The sequence below is a fragment of the Pyxicephalus adspersus genome, chromosome Z (genome assembly GCF_032062135.1).
Source record: "Pyxicephalus adspersus chromosome Z, UCB_Pads_2.0, whole genome shotgun sequence".
In the NCBI taxonomy this organism is placed as follows: domain Eukaryota; kingdom Metazoa; phylum Chordata; class Amphibia; order Anura; family Pyxicephalidae; genus Pyxicephalus; species Pyxicephalus adspersus.
The window spans coordinates 48,361,508-48,377,987 of record NC_092871.1 but is presented as its reverse complement, the minus strand read 5'-3'; the positions used below and the strand labels follow the sequence as shown (position 1 = coordinate 48,377,987).

At 40.2% G+C, this 16,480-nt stretch overlaps 1 protein-coding gene across 1 annotated transcript in view; it reads right to left on the bottom strand.

Annotated features, from left to right (window-relative positions):
• NOTCH1 (notch receptor 1) overlaps positions 1–15,444 on the bottom strand; it is a 50,729-nt gene extending 35,285 nt beyond the window's left edge. The window contains exons 1-2 of the mRNA XM_072431191.1: positions 15,183–15,444; positions 7,429–7,501 (exon numbers count right to left, since the gene is read on the bottom strand). Coding sequence (XP_072287292.1) covers positions 7,429–7,501; positions 15,183–15,258 — 149 coding nt within the window. The 5' untranslated portion in view covers positions 15,259–15,444. The remainder of the gene's footprint in view (positions 1–7,428; positions 7,502–15,182) is intronic.
• Positions 15,445–16,480: the final 1,036 nt, after the last annotated feature.

The window sequence follows — 16,480 nt, the reverse complement described above, 5'->3', positions numbered from 1 at the left end:
TCCTATGGCATCCCACTTCCTCTAACGTGTTACACTGCAAGTAATATTAACCGTGGGAAAAGAGCATTAAAAAGTAAGGGGTCATGACTTTAATTAGCTTCCCCTCCTTTGTCTTTGAGATTACTTTTAAAGTATTCAAGAGCTTGCCTTCACTATAAATGCTTCCAGGTGCTATTGACAGTACAGAGAAAGACAAGAGGGTACAAAAAACCCCAACACCTAGACCAGTTTATGAAGCACATTGTCCAGGTGTCAGCCAATATTACAATTCTTAGAGGACACAAATCATATTACAGAAAAAACACTACCAAGTGTCCTAAAAGAGGCTTTTAATTGTCTCAAGTTATGGGGCGTCTGCAGTAAAAATGAAGCCTTATCACACTTCCTAGTACAGCTACCACAAAACAAGACTTTAGAAGAGACATGTTTTTTTACAACGTAATATTAACCTAATATAAAGGATGACCAAGAGGATCCTAGAATGAGCACTTATTCAGAGAAAAGAAGTACATTTTTAAACACAGTTTTAACAGATCTGAACAAATTAATTTAATAAAGTTGATTTATTGTATATGTATTGTATTTCATTTGGTACATGCTTCCAGGAAACCTAAAAGCAGCCATGTGCTATGCAAAAATAATGACTCCTAGAGCCACTGGCACTTGTCCAATCGAAGCAATATTTGTATTTGTCAGCGGTATGCTTTAGGCTAACTAGTTTAAACATCTTCAGAAGAGCCAACCACCTTGGTTACCTTTCTCACAGCGTATCACTGCCTTACATCTGTCAGAGCATTGTGGGACAAAATTCTGCAGATGTGACCGCAGTTCTGCATAGTTTTTGTAAAGTGCCTTCTTGGAACACCTCCTTCCATAAAACCACAGGCTCTTCGTTTAACCAACAAAATAACAAAGTGTCTTTCCTTGTTACCAATCAACAGCAAGTCTTGGGATCTTTTGCCCAAAACGTCCACCTGGAGGGGAGCATCTAGTGGTTAGGCTGGTTTACTTAGGCTAACATAAGTGGGAAGCCCAAGGGACTGAATATTACTGCTAATGTGTCTAAAAATTACAGGTTACTGCCAACAATAAATACTCATGAAGCAACAAGAGACTCTGTAAAATGTAATCAGGGGGATGGCTGATTCCACATAAATTCTGTAACCTCAACCTTTGCATGTTCACTATGGATGATAAAATTGGATGTATGTTTCCATGTTCCACCATCACTCGAAAACGCATGGAGACAATTTACCAAACTTGCTATACATATGACTGAGACTCATGTGAGTGCACCGTTGATCTTTGTACAGTGCTGTGCTATATGTCAGAGCTATATTTGGATGTATGTGTGTATGTCATCACTCGTAAACGCATCGACACATTTCAACCAAACTTGCTAGACATATGACTAAGACTCATGTGAGTGCACAGCTGATCTTTGTACAGCGCTGTGGTATATATCAGAGGTATATTTGCATGTGTGTATGTAATGCTCAGTGGCAGTGTGCCTTTTGCTTAACACTAAAGCTTTATTTGATTCATTTTCCTGTATAAGATTGCAATAAATAAATACCAAGGCAACGCCAGGTAATCAGCTAGTAAGTTATAAAAATTACTGATTTTTTTGGAGACAAAAAAAAAAGTTTGGCCATTACTACTTTAGGGTTCACATATCACATCTGGGTATTAACATCTGCTGTGGCCATTATGAGGGCTTCTCAACCTTCCTCCAGGATTATTGGAGAATGAAACAGTAAAGCCAGAACACCCAAAACTCTCAGGTAAACAGGAGGAGAAACTTTAGCAGGTGGATTTTAAATTTGGGTAACCATATTAACCATAAACAGATGAAGGTTTTCACAGCAAAGATGAAACTCAGGAAAGCCTTTCTGCTTGGAAGTCCCAATGAACAGGGTAAGAACTCCCTTCCCACATCAGTTCTACTTTTAAGAATGTACAGAAGTCATCTGCTTCACATCAAGACACACGACATTTCTGTCATGCCCAATTGCAATGGCACCAGGGCAACCACAGCTCGACATGAAAGGGCCTGCCAAAGACACTCGCTTGTTGAGGGAATAGGCCTCAGCCTTAGGGAAATTCCTTTTGGTCCTTGACCCAGGAGATGGGAATGATGGATGAAGACCTTGGAATTCAGCATATCGACCCACAGTCAGGTCAGCATCAACAAGGTTTGAGTACTTAGTCACAGACAATAGATGGGAATGTACACTGAATTTATGAGATCACATTCTTTCCCTGACTCCTGGGACACAGAGCAGAGAGATAACTGCTGCAGGGAGCCCTCAGTTATTAACATTATACAGAAAAAATGGAAGACAAAGTAAGAAAAAAGACTTAAAGTAACATGATGTATTAGATACACATTACTAAACATTGTCCACAGGCTACGTCATCCCACATTTCAGAACATCATCAGCCTGAGGAAGAAAATGAGATATACACCCAGCCACCAGTTTAAACTCAGCAGATTTAACTTTTAAACATTTTAGGGAATGTGTATAAAAATGCTATTGTCTTGATGGATCATTTGCTTCTGCCCCAGAGTCCTGGCTTTGCTCTGACTTCTTCAATCAACAAGCTTATTCTCATTGAAATCTCAAAAAGAATAAAGATGCAGAGAACCAGGCAACAAACATTTCTGGAGAGAACTGTTTGATGCCAGGCAGGCTATAAAACAATTTTTTCAGCCTCCACAGACATATCAATGAACAATACAAGCTGGCCAATCTACTTCTGAGTGTTAGCTGTTATATATCAAGTCACCAGCTTTACGCTAAGGCAAGCTGGCTGCACAAATCAGAAAAGTCTTCATTCCACATCCCGATGGTTGATCTGGACCAGAAAAACACCAGATTAGTAAAGAAATCATGGAAATAGCATTTCAGAGAGTTCAGAAGTGATTGCATACACATTTCTGTGGGACAGGTTTGCTTTGGAAAAAAAAAAAATTCACAAGATATACACCCAGCCACCTGTTTGAGGTCAGCAGATTTAAATTTGAGTATTTTAGGGAATGTCTCCCTATAAAAATGCTGTTGCCTTGATGAATCATTTGATTCTGCGCTGAAGTCCTGCTTTTGATCTACAGGCTTATTCTGCATTGGAATCTTTAAAAGAATAAAGTCGCGTCAGATTTTTATCGCCCGATAATCGGCATCGGCCAATTATCGGGCGAAAATCTGCTGTGTGTACAGTCGGTGTCGTCCATCGTCCGGACGACCGACCTGCCGGATCCACGGACGATGGACGACAGCCGATCCTAATGAAAGGGAAGGGGAGAGCGCGCAGCAGGGTGCCGCTCCGTCGCTCTCCCCCTCCCCTCTCCATAGAGCATGAACGGTGCTGTATGTACAGCACCGTTCATGCATCGTGCACTCCCTTGTCGTTGGAAAGGATCGTGAAAGATCCTTTCCAACGACAAAAATTGCAAGTGTGTATGCAGCTTAAAGCTGCAGAGAACCAGGAAACTTGCATTTCTGGAGAGGTGTCCACAACAGTCCATATTCTATTTCCTACCATGCCACAGGTAATTCCAAAAGATCAGCTGGGTCACGGAAGTCAGAGTAACTTACAACAACATAGTGCTGAAAAATGTTTTTTTCTTTTCATTTATTTTTTACCTCTTTTTAGGAAATATGGTTGCTGTCAGGGCTGATTCTACTTCTAAAAATGCTTTTTTCCTGGTTCTTAGTCAAATCCAACAGAATAATTACTTTACATTTATATTTCTAACAGAATAAGCATTCTAGTTACTTTTCTACACTGTATGCTTATTTCTAATCAAAGTAACAGGGCCAGCCATGCAGCTAGTATTTTCATAAAGAGCTCAACCATGGCAGCCCCCATATTTCCACCAAAACAGGTTCCCTAAAGATATGATGGCAACATTTCTGCAATCTCACTTGACCATCAAAGTACCATATACAAATGGATGTATAGGTTTGATGCACACATTCCAACACCTGTGGAACACAAAACATGAAAATAAAGTGTGCCATTAACCACTCTACGAGACACTTTAAATGCATGAGGCCATTAATAAGTAGCTTACACTAAAACATTAGCTACTTTCCTTTGCAGCCTGCGATGCCCCAGGGGCAATTGGCTTGCTTGAGTCACTGAACAAACCATTAGTAACCTATGGCCCGTGAAAAATACCACTTCTTTCCCAACCGTTAAACTTCTACAGACTGCAGGGTTGGGCTGGCTTATGTCACTGAAGTCCATGAATGACACTCTGCACAAATAGGCATTTTGATACTTCATCTGAGCCTGTCAAACATTAAGTCCTAACATTCTATACCAACCACGGGGGAACTTTTCACAACTCAGGCGAACTACAAGTATCAGCATATTAAATCAACTACTTTCCCAGGCAAAAAGGGATTCACTTCTAATTAAAGAAAGTTTTTATTGTGATGACGGTGCCGCGCGCTGGTATGCGAATAGGCCAGTTACATGGATTTAGTTAAGCAGCCTTTCACAGTGGAACACACTCACCCCTACTACCAAAATTGCTTACTTTGATTTCACTGTACACAGTCATCCTTACAGTGTGCATTAGAATCTGGAGCAAGTCAGATAGGGCACCAATCACATCTGCCAGACATGAGTTACTTAAATTGCACAAAGACATAGTAAAGACATCACTGACTATAAAAATAAGGTATGTCATAAAAACAAAAGTTTTTTTTTTTTTTTAAATAATTTCAATAGTATGTTGAAGAAACAGCAAAGGAGGCACCAGGGAAGGAAAAATATAAACAACTTAGGCTTTAAGCCTAAAATGTCTGATAAAAAGCTTTCTGCACCCTTTTCCTTATATGGACCTAAAAGTGCACGTGTCTAAACTTGGGGATGAAAATATATCATGGGTCTGTTCTGTGAAAGTATAAACAGCCAAACATTCCCATTAAGAGTCATAGAGCCATGGGATGGGGGTGGGGGTATATAAGGCTATATTATACCATCATTTTAGACAGCAGCAGTCAAACAATAAAGGATTGGACTGTTCAAACATCTGCTACATCTAGTAATGAAAAGACAGATGGACAGTGCTAAATTGCACTTCTGTTAAGATAATTTTTTTGGAAATGCACAAAAGAGGCAGGAGTTTTTTTTCCACCTAATAAAGTCTGTCTAGCAGATTCTGCAGTAATGGCGAAGCAGGAATCTTCATTCCCAAGTCTAGTATGTGTTTCACTTGACTTTCTAATTGGATTTGCTGTGAAAATAATGGAGCCTTTGTGGCCAAACCAGATTGCAACAGGTAAACTGGAGCTATGGCTACTGGCCAGCGTGGTATGTTTTATCCAGCCCAGCTCAGATGCCACACTATCAGCTCTGCCTCTTATCAGAGCCTGGCTCTGCGATGACGGAGATGCCAAAATTCGAAATCAAAGAGGGATACCTTCTGTCCTGATAACTCAGATTGCAAGAAATATTCTTTTATCCTCTGCCGAGACCCTTCTCCTCATGATCCCCATCATCTACTCAACATTAACAAATGATACACTTGTTTAATTGGTGCAATTAATGTCACTAGTCTCCCGTTAAAGAGACAGCTTCCAGGGAGAATTTTTGTGATATGCAGGAACATAGGGTGATTACACTTTATTTTTCCCCAGCAGCCCCTTGGGAAAAAAAATTACTGAAAGAAAAACTGCTTGGCTAGCTAGCATTAGTCTTGCGTAGTGGTACACTTGCGAGGACTCCTAAGAAAACATGAATCAGAACAGTTGTGTAATTCATGGGCCTCTAGGGAGCCAGGAACCATCTGTCTGCAGATTACAGGGGCACATGCTCATTTTGTATTGGTTTTATTTTGTGCAGCTTGCCCTGTTGTGGCTGCCTGGCTTATCTGGCTTCTAGCAAAAAACTACAGTCAAAAGTACACAAAAAATAAAAAGCCTCAAGGTGGGGCAAAATTGGCTCATTTGGGTACAGCTGTCCCAGCCTCCTGCTGCCTGTTTTCATCATATTTTCAATTTTCTTTCTAATACTAGAAGCCCATTCAGAGTGTTGGCCAACCAACTAATTAACAAAACTAAAGAGACTTCCCAAAGTTCCAGAAACAGCAGTGATTTTGTAGGTTGGCCATTGTGCTCAAAATGCAGTCAATGAAGTTGGAGAAGCTGCTGAAGGCCAATGGAGACATTGGTGCCAGTTCCTACTGAGTTGATAAATTGAAATTATGCAAAAATGGTTAATTCTGGTCGAAGGCACAATAAGGTTTTCCTCCCGTGTATGAGGGAGATGTATATAGCCTAAGAGTAAGCTACTTTTAACATTCCAAACACAGCCCGAAAAAAAAAAAAAAAACCTTGTCTGGGCCATTTAGTTTATTTATAGATAAAATTTTAAACATTAATAGCCTTTTACATTTTTCAGTGTGCTGGATTGCTTCCACAACTAACCAACAAATGCTCATTAACATTGTGTTCTCTGAACTAAAAACAGAAAAATCCTAAATGCTTTTTGCCGCTATCTTTTGCTGTAAGTACACCTAATATTGTAAATATAGCTACACAGTGGTACAATCCTGAAACTCTAAGCCTTGTTAAGAGTCTTTAAAAAACAAAAATTCAAATGCAAATTACAATACAAATAAAATACAAATTTCCCTGAGAACTAAATATTTTTAACCACTGGTAGGTCAGATGTTTTAAGAAAACCTACAAGAAGGTTATATATGTTGGCAGCATTGCATTCTGGGATATCCCCATGATTGGTCACAGCGTTAATCTGTTTTGCCAAACAATAGAGGCCAAATTTTCACCAAACCCCAGCTGTCGCTCTTTCAATGAAAGGAGGCAAGATTTACAGCGTCCTTGAAGCAGGAGTGTTAAAGGAAAAAAAGAACATGCTGCCTGAATTCATTAAGTGCACACAAAAGAGGTGCCGGGCTCTGTATACCTAGCTCCTCATAGCCCTGAATAACTTACTATTGTTGGATAGGACAGGCAGGGAGGCAAGCTGCCAAAACCACAGGAAACTTCAAGGAAGCCCCCCTCCCCCCAGCTCAGATTACTTACAAAATATGCAAACTACAATATCTAGTCATACATGCAGATTTTTCCAAGGACATGGTGGAGGTCTACTTGAGAATGTGGTCACCATTCATTCAACTAGGCAACACATATAGGGTGTTTTTTGAATGTTAAGAAATGTGGATACCAGACCTATGGACAGATGGAACAAGTATGCCAGTAGACAATGTCCCAACATTTCTCATACACTTTCCTTCATTACGATTAAGCAATCATCTTCCCCAATCTTGCAAAAAAAAGCAAAGGGAAAAACAGTACTGCTTACCTAGAAATAGCCAACCCTGTTTTGTTTTTTTTTGAACCACCACCAAAACTGCTCAACAGCCACATGATAAAAAAAACTTTCACCAACCTGCATTCTGTTCCACTGGAGTCACACTTTCCATTGTTCAAGCAAGTTTCACCAGGCTGTGTGCACCTTAAACCTGAAAGACAGAAGAAAAAAAATCCTATATTATTTAGAAACATTTTGCCAAGTAAACATTTCAGTTTTCAACGGCTCATGGTCATGTGTTCTCTAATCACCATGCCTAAAACAAATTTAGTTCAACTGATTCATTTTTCAATATTATATGATTCATTCATTATTTTATGTTTTTTTTTATCTCAATCTAATGGTGAGCGGTTTAAGATCATCAGCCAAACATGGCAGCTACTGTTCAGGAACTGGATTAGAAATTTTGTCATTAAAACGAAAAATGTCACCTGGAAATATTTTTATTATTATTACACAATGGTTAATCCGCAGCTTGGTCATGTGCTGGGTGGAATTTAAGGAGGACCACTCTAGGCAATGGTCCAAGGTGTGAACACAACTTTGCCAAATTTGCATTAGGTTTCAGGACTCTAAAAGCTCAGGTGTAGGTGGACTAGTTAACTAAAGTAGATTTTATCACCTCAAGTTTCTCACTAATGTGCCAAGTGAAAATTACTTCCTGAAAACACACAGATGAAAAGAAGAGGAAGTGAGTGACACTTGCAACTATATTTTGGTTTGCCACCATGAACATTTGTACATCTTTTTAAGCCTTTCCTGTTAACTGTCCTGATAATTCATCCTGGTAATTTCCTAACAGATGTTAGCTCCCAAAGTCTACACTGCCTTTCTAACCAATTTAGCAACACCGCCAATTACAGTTTTACAGTTTACAGCTGTCAACCCCACAAAATTAATTTCTTAAATGAAATTTTTATTTTTTTTGTGCGAGACCACTGCTGGTAAGTGTGCAAATGATCAAATAGTCTGCGGCAAAGATGAGTAATCTAAATATAATAGAGCAACAAAACTGCTGAAGAATAAGTTATATTTACAGAACGTCCTAACTGTAGTACTGCAGGGGCCAGGCAGACAATTGATAAGTGACCCTTCTGGTCTTTAAAATGTTGGCACAAAATACTTGTAGTTCAACAACAAGCTATAGGAAATGAACAGACATACAATAACGTGACAAAAAAATGTAAATTAATATCTACTCCAAATAGTCTTTGCTTGGATTTGACAATGCCTAGTCAACAAATGTAAGGACTGTTGTCACTTCTTGTCCTAATAATGAGTGATCCAGTTGTTATCATGTTCCATGCCTTGCTTTGCACAAGTTAATAAAACTGCACCATATGCAAAGGAAAAGGCCATCTCAGCTAGACACTAAACAACACTGTCTTAAGTATGGATATCCTATAAGTAACTAAAGCTTCTGACTAACACGTCAGATTTTTCTCGCCCGATAATCGGCATCGGCCAGATATCGGGCGAGAATCTGGCGTGTGTATAGTCGGTGTCGTTCATCGTCCGTGGATCCGTCCTGGCAGATCCACGAACGATGAACGACGAGCGATCCTAATGCAAGGGAAGGGGGAGAGCGCACAGCAGGGTGCCGCTCCGTCGCTCTCCCCCTCCCCTGTCCATAGAGCAGAACGGTGCTGTATGTACAGCACTCGTTCATGCATCGTGTAGTCCTTTGTCGTTGGAAAGGATCTTACAAAAATTGCACGTGTATATTCAGCTTTAGGCTACAAAAAGCAATAAATAGACCTACCACACGGTTCTTGAGGACTGGCGCTTATCTGGCCTACAGTTTTTGTTCATTCCCTTTTATTAGGTTGGCCACTGATTAGGTTTTTATTTGCCAATATCACCAACTGTTAAGTGTGACCCTGGTTTGACCCGTACATTCAACACAGCAGCTAGAATTTCATTTTGGTCAGTCAAATCCAAAAATCTGTATGTGGCCAGTTTAGTGCTACCTACAGACTTGCGCATGCCCTATGATATGGTAATAACAATCAAGGGCTGGGGGCTGTTCTGTTCTACCTAGATGTATAATTAAATGAACATGCACATGAACATGTACAAAAAATTAAAAAAAAAAAAAGTTTAGATTGTGTAAATGTCTGTCCACTTTTAGAAGGTAAGCACTATCTCTGGGCTGCCTTGACAATCTGTTCTAAAGTGCCCATTACAGGAGCTGGGGGAGGGGGCAGGGCACGAGCAACCACCCCCCATTTTGTTTTAGGCTACTCCTGAGAAAATGTAACAGCTGCACAGCGAGTCCCATTCTTCAATACAAACAAAAGAGAGGAATCAGAGCTAGTCATTGTGAACTGTGAAACACACCTCTTCACCTTATTGTTCAGCGAAGGGCAAGCATCCACGTCCACCTCCTCTGTCACTTAATACCTGCCACTGGGAGAAGGGGTGGTGTAATGACCCCCTGCTATGTGAACACACTGCTGCCTATGTCTGATTTCTGGGGAAGGTGGGGGGGTGGAATCACAGAAGGAGCTTGGGCAAGACTAAATCCCACCACAAACTTTACTGGCTGGCAGACATATTATGTCATTGAATAATGTTGTTAATACAGAAGCTTTAATATTATTATTAAAAAGTACAGGTCAGCTTGGCTCCAATAAAAAAAGCAAAACAAGTCAAGTAAAATGACAAAATTAATAAACAGGCTGACAGCCATCCAGACTATGTTCATGTGCCCAGACCACTTCAACTGATCTTACATTACAAAATGTAGAGACTTCAGCTGAAAGCTAAACATTTAAGCTACGTACACACTTCCAATTATTATCGTTGGAAAACGAACGACGAACGATCCTGCACGATATATACGAACGATCGTATAGCACCGATCCTGCACATAGAGATAACGACACGATCGTTCGTAGATATTGTACACACAATAGATACGATCGTTTAAGCGATAGAGGAACTATGTGCACGACAGGAAAGTGAACGAACGTTCGTTCATTACGCATGCTCTGAACATGGACGATCAACGAACGACCGTACGCACGAAAGATGTTCAACGATCGTCGTCCAATCCGATCCGCCGGTCCGGTCGTTCGTTTCCAACGAGTTTCCTCGTTCGTCGGCGTCGTTGGTTACTTTTTTACGAACGATTTTTTGCCCAATCGATCGTTCATCGTTCGATTGGAACGATAAAAATTGGAAGTGTGTACGCACCTTTATACTTTTGGAGTTAGTTGATATGCCAATATTTAACCCAAAATGTTTTTGTGACATTTGTTAATACAAAGTTAAAATAGTAGACTGATAATGTTGCATGATAATCAATTTCTAACCAATATGTATATGCTTCCAACAAAGTTGTTTCTGCTTGAACTTTTTGAAAGTGGTGTATAATTTGACATGAGAATGTGTGTACAAGGTCAGCTACTCATTCTGAAACACCAGCTAACCATCTACAGTTCAACTTGGAAAAAAAGGAAACACAGTTGGTTTTTGCACACTTGCAGATTTCAGGAACAGATAAAAAGGGAAGGAAGGTGCAGATTCTTCATTTCGCTTCTCTCTTGTTGAAAGGGTCTAGGGTCAGGTCTCAGCCAGGATACCTTCTGCATGGAGTTTGTGTGGGTTTCCTCCAAGCACACCAGTTTCTCTCTCACATCCCAAAAACATAATGATAGGTAAAACATTTCCACTTAATTGGGCCTAGACTGTTATGGACATTGGATTGTAAGCTCTTCTGAGGGACATTGTGGTAGGACACAGTGGAGAACCCCAGCAGACGTGGCAGCAAGCTAGGTATTACATGGAGGATGTAAAACTGCAACAAATTCAGCCTTCAACATATAATTTACCTCTCTGTCTCTATCATACTAAAACAGTAAATGGAAGATTTCCAATAGGGTAAAAAAAAAAATCTCTGATTAATGTTTTAGACTTTTGATGCTTTGGAAAGCCAGTGTACATTCTTACATTATCACTACTTTTATAGGCAAAAGATGTCAGCTTTTGCACCCACTATTGATGAAAGTGACAGTCATTACAGGCAGTAAGTCTGCCCTGAACTGGCACTGCTTAGAGTGGACAATGGCACCCTCCTATGCTGTATGAATTCCACACTAGAACCACATTAGTAAGGTTTAAACAGGATCCCTTTCAAACCCAACCTGTGCCTCCTCTTTGAAGTCCCATAAATGAACATGCTTGAACAGGGTAACAAAACCTGATGAAGGAAACTCATCACTATCATGATTTCACTGAAACAGAGGAAGGAAGGCATGTCTGCCGCCTGCCCAACAAATCCCAACTCAGCCCTTGGAGAAAATCCTTCTTCTCCACCCTAAATAGGGCGTAATCTGCCTCTAAAACAACAGTCCTTTCAGCTAGCGGGACTTACCTAGTGTTTTTTTTTACATTGTTTGTGTGCTGTTTACACTTTACACAACACTTGTAGCAAGTCTGTTGTTACTAGAACCAGTCTGAAATTCCTCCAACTGCTAAAAAATTGCTTGATTAACCCGTGTTCTGCTTGATGGGAATAAAAATATGCTCTCTCCACTATGCTTAGGGTTGGATGGCCTACAATGCTACAACAAACACCAGACAAATGTGGCCTGCAAAAGTCCACGAGTTTACCAAATGTTTTATTTTTATTATTATTAAGGAGTATTAAAGTATTGCAAAGAAGGGGTTTATGGAAAAACTTGAACATGAGATATAGTACTTTGCCCCCACTTCTCACCTTGAAGCCTTTAAAACTTGTGATCCGACCACTAGGGGAGCCGTTCAATTACAAATTACAGACAATTAGGTACACCCACACAAAAATTTCAGTTATTAGATGGAACCTTTTGGGATGAGTACAGGAACCCTTTGCTACGCTAAAGCCCGAGAAAGGAATCTAAGTTTAAATCTTTATTTACCCAACTTAGCCAATATCACTTAAACTGCAAACTTTTTGCATCAAGTGATAGGGACAACACTGCAACAATATATAATATTAAAGAAAGAATGAGTTGCACTGGGTGGATGGCAAGTAAATGCGCTGCAGGTTGTCTAAAGATAAAAGTCAGCAAAACTTGGGCGCTTTCTGCTCATAATGAGGTAATGAGTATGTTCTGGATTTCGGTTTTGTTACCATCATTAAAAGCAAAAACCCTAAAAACGCCAGCACAGGGGTCTGGAAGGCTTTTTCTTTATCACCAGAAAGAAAGCAGAAGTAGCACTGTCCCCTTGTCTCACTGTAGGTCAGAAGAGACAGTACAGGAAACGCATTTGGTGGAGGCAGACAGGAAAACCAATGCTCTCCCAGTTTATGCTTTCATGTTGTAATACAGACAAGTCATATGAAGAATTAGTCATCTGTCCCAAAACAGCAAGAGATAATCTTTACCTTTACTACTGATGTCAAAATGCAGCCAGTTTAAATGTTGCTGTAATATTCTGCACCCCTGCACAGAGAATATTGAGACATTCAGGCCATCTGATAAAGTTCCTTTGTGGGGACCTGTCCTGGGCTTACAGAAAGTGGGCTATAGGACACTAGATGTCATTCAGAATAATACTGGATTGGCTGCCTTTTTCAGAAGCCGCAAATATGTGGAGAACAATGCTAAAGAGGTGGTAATCAGTGTTCCCAAAAAAATATATATAAAAATTGACTTTAAATAGCTCTGATGTATGTCATCTGTAAAAGTGGAAAGAAAACCCTGATACATTCATCAGTTTTTGAACTAGAAGAGTTTATTTATATTCTAATGCCCCTGCTGCATTCACACACTATTCTTACACTTTTTCCATGGCTTTGACATAATACGCAGCTAATGGCAAATAATCAAAAAAATTCCATGCTAACTTTCTTTTATGTCCTGGTTCCTGAGCCTCAGGGCTACCTTTTGTCAAAAACACCAGTATATTTGTAATGGGTGATCAACAAGTACATTACAGAGGCCAAGACCACAGTATTAGCCATGCGTCATATTTCAAAATGCAAACATAATTCTATGTGCTGTACACCCTTAGAAAGAGTTCCACAAACTAAATATCACCCCTTGCATGGCTGCAAAAAAAAATGTAAATTAGATTCTAGTCCATTACTAAAGTTAGTGCAAGGATTAACCAATTCTAGAACGCAATATGGAGAAATGTTATCTTATCCAACACTGCTTTGGAGAACTACAATTCCAAGAACCCTAAGGGTTAATTCAGAAGGGGGTGGAGGTGCTGCAGGGCAAGTGGTTGTAAACCTCAGCACAATGCCAACTCTAAATACTACAGTAGATATAAATAAGGACTCAAGAGTGGCTTTTTATTGTTGACAAAACTAATAAACACATGCAGAACAAGTCAATATTTCAAGATTTTAAGTCAACAAGAAATGGACAACTGCACCTGCTCACATAAAGACATCACACCAGACTGAATTATCAAGTCTATGCATGTCATGTAAGGGCCAAGCAGCTATGTATACACTTGCAGTTCTAAAGCAGATTACTCATAAAATAACATATATAGCCTATGAAAAAAAAAATCAGTATTAAAGATTTGGACACAGTAAGCCTTTGCTACTGATGGCATGATAATATCCGACTGAGCAGTGAGAAATCAAACATAACTTTGAATGAATAAATCAGAGACAGATGTATGTCACTGGTAAGGGTGTAGGAGACACCTGCCATGTTTTGTGTACCTTATGGACACACGTGTCCCTGTAAACCCCTGGACAGACCCCTGCTCCTGTAGTATATACACTATGTGCACACAGTCCACCCCTAACCTGAAGAATCAGCTCACCCAATTCCTGACCTAAGGCAACAGTCAGCTGAATCATCAGCAATCTTACATTTTATGGACTCCAGCACCATTTGAAAAACTTTGTTTTCTGATGTCTCCTCCATTACAAAGGAAGTTTTCTCCAGTCCCTGGCTGCGTCAGGCGCAGGGGGTATATAAAGTCAGGTGCATGGATCTTACACTGACATTTATAAGATATAGAAACATGCATCCCGTTGAAATTTCAACCAAACTTGCATTTTTAAAATATATATTAATCTTTCAATAACTGTGTACATAATCCCCATCCTTGTACAGAATGATCTCAATAAATGATGGAACTTAGGGTTCCAAAAGAACTCGATCCATGCTTGGCCCCTAGATATCACTGTTACACCTCTGCACTCTGTAGGTTTGCAGACAACCCCATAGTCTCTGTTTCATAGACTTTGTCAGCTACATACGGGAAAGACAACGAAAGCAGCACACAGCACAACCACAAACCACCCTATAAATGATGTACTTTCCACGACATCTCAGACAGTAAGTCACGCTTGTGGCACGAGACGCAGCACACAGAAATGGAAGTTTAGAAAAGTTTTAGAATCCAGGAGAAAGCATTTTGCCATGTCCATACGAGTATTGATTGGGTAGTAGTTACTTGGAAGAAGATCCCAGCAGACCAGATTAGTATTATTAAACTGTAATTCTAAGGCTCCAACATATTATGCAGCGCTGTACAATAAATAGGGATAGACGCCCTGTTTTAGGTCTGCATAGATGTTTTCCTGAAAATAATTGTAAAACTAGGATAGTGAAGATTGTACTTGCCCCCATACCCAGTCATACACATTATTTTACCACTTAATAAAGTGTATCAAATACCAGAAACGTGTTCACGAATAAAATACAAAAGATTTCTAAACTTGCTGATTCTCAACTCGGTTTTTTACAATTTTCACAGTTACCCAACCAAGATCCAGCCTTAAACCCACTCAACATGTGAGCATCTGATTGCTAGCTCTTGGGTTAGGCTGCAGATGGGACAGAAGTGATGGGATGATTTTCCCATAGCCATACCTTGTGTGTGGATAGTCAATGACAGCAGCAAAAGCACCAATAACACAACGTGACCCATTCCTCGTCCTGGCTGCATTAGGGTGACATAGGTGCACACGGTGTCCAGAAAGGTCCCCAATCCCCAACAATACACCGATAATCCAACACGCGATCAGAGTCCGCTCATCCGACACTTGTGCCAATGTATCCGCCACAGATCCCTCCGCTCTCTCGTCCAGGGATCTCCGAGAGAATGCCGAGCTCGGCAGCTGTGCGGTACAGGCAGTGTACGCGCTGCGCGCTGTCTGCTTCCGCCAACAAGAGGAGGAGGGACTACTTCCTCTGAAACTTCAGCAAACTTTTTGTGCAAGCGGAGGGATCCGGACAACTCATTACCATGTGAATGGGAGTGTGGAGGGCAGTCGCCAGGCAGCTGCTCGTGGGCATATTGGTGGCTTTTGTTTTGTAGGAGAAGGGGGAAGGGTGCTTTGGATAAAGACTGATGGCTGCTGCACAGCTTCTGGAGGCAGAAGAGTGGAATGGTGACACCTGACCTTCTCAGGTTTGGTGTTTTCTCTGCGCAAAGCTAGGTACACATACTAAATAACTGGTTCAAAATGAACCAAAATGAAGCAGCATTACAGATAATGGCATACTAACAACCCATGATAAACGTAAGACACCAATGCAATAATTATTGTATAAACCACATACGTCAGATTTCTGTCACTGGAAACAATCAGTACAAGTGGTATGCTCACTTTGTGTCCTCCACCATATGAAAACCCATAGTTCGGGCATTAGCAACCTGCCATGGCATTTAGGGGGGGGGGGGGGTGTTACTGATGTACACATGCTAGATTTTTGCTCAATTACAAACCATTTGTCTCCAGCAACATTTTTCTAGCGTGTGTACATAGCTTTGCGTGCACAGTTGTGTGCACAATTGCATGTGAAAACGGATAAAAAAGCCAAACAACCCATCAAAATGGATTGTTCGTGGAATCCGAGAATGATTATGAATCATCCTTCATTATCGCTGGACGATTTTTAATGATCGATTATCTTACCATATTTGGATAATTGCTTGTTTCTAATGAAAATTATCCAGCATGTATATGTAGCTGAAAGAAGTTTTCATCTTGAGAAGTATTGTGCATTGCATTGTAAGCAATCCAATAAAAATCACATGCATTTTTATGTGGACATTATATTTTTCATTTATTGCTCTGCATCTCCAGTACAGAAATAAGTCACACACATGTATAGCGTCCCACTTTTATATTTTTCTTAATGCGTTTTCTAATAAAAAAAACCCA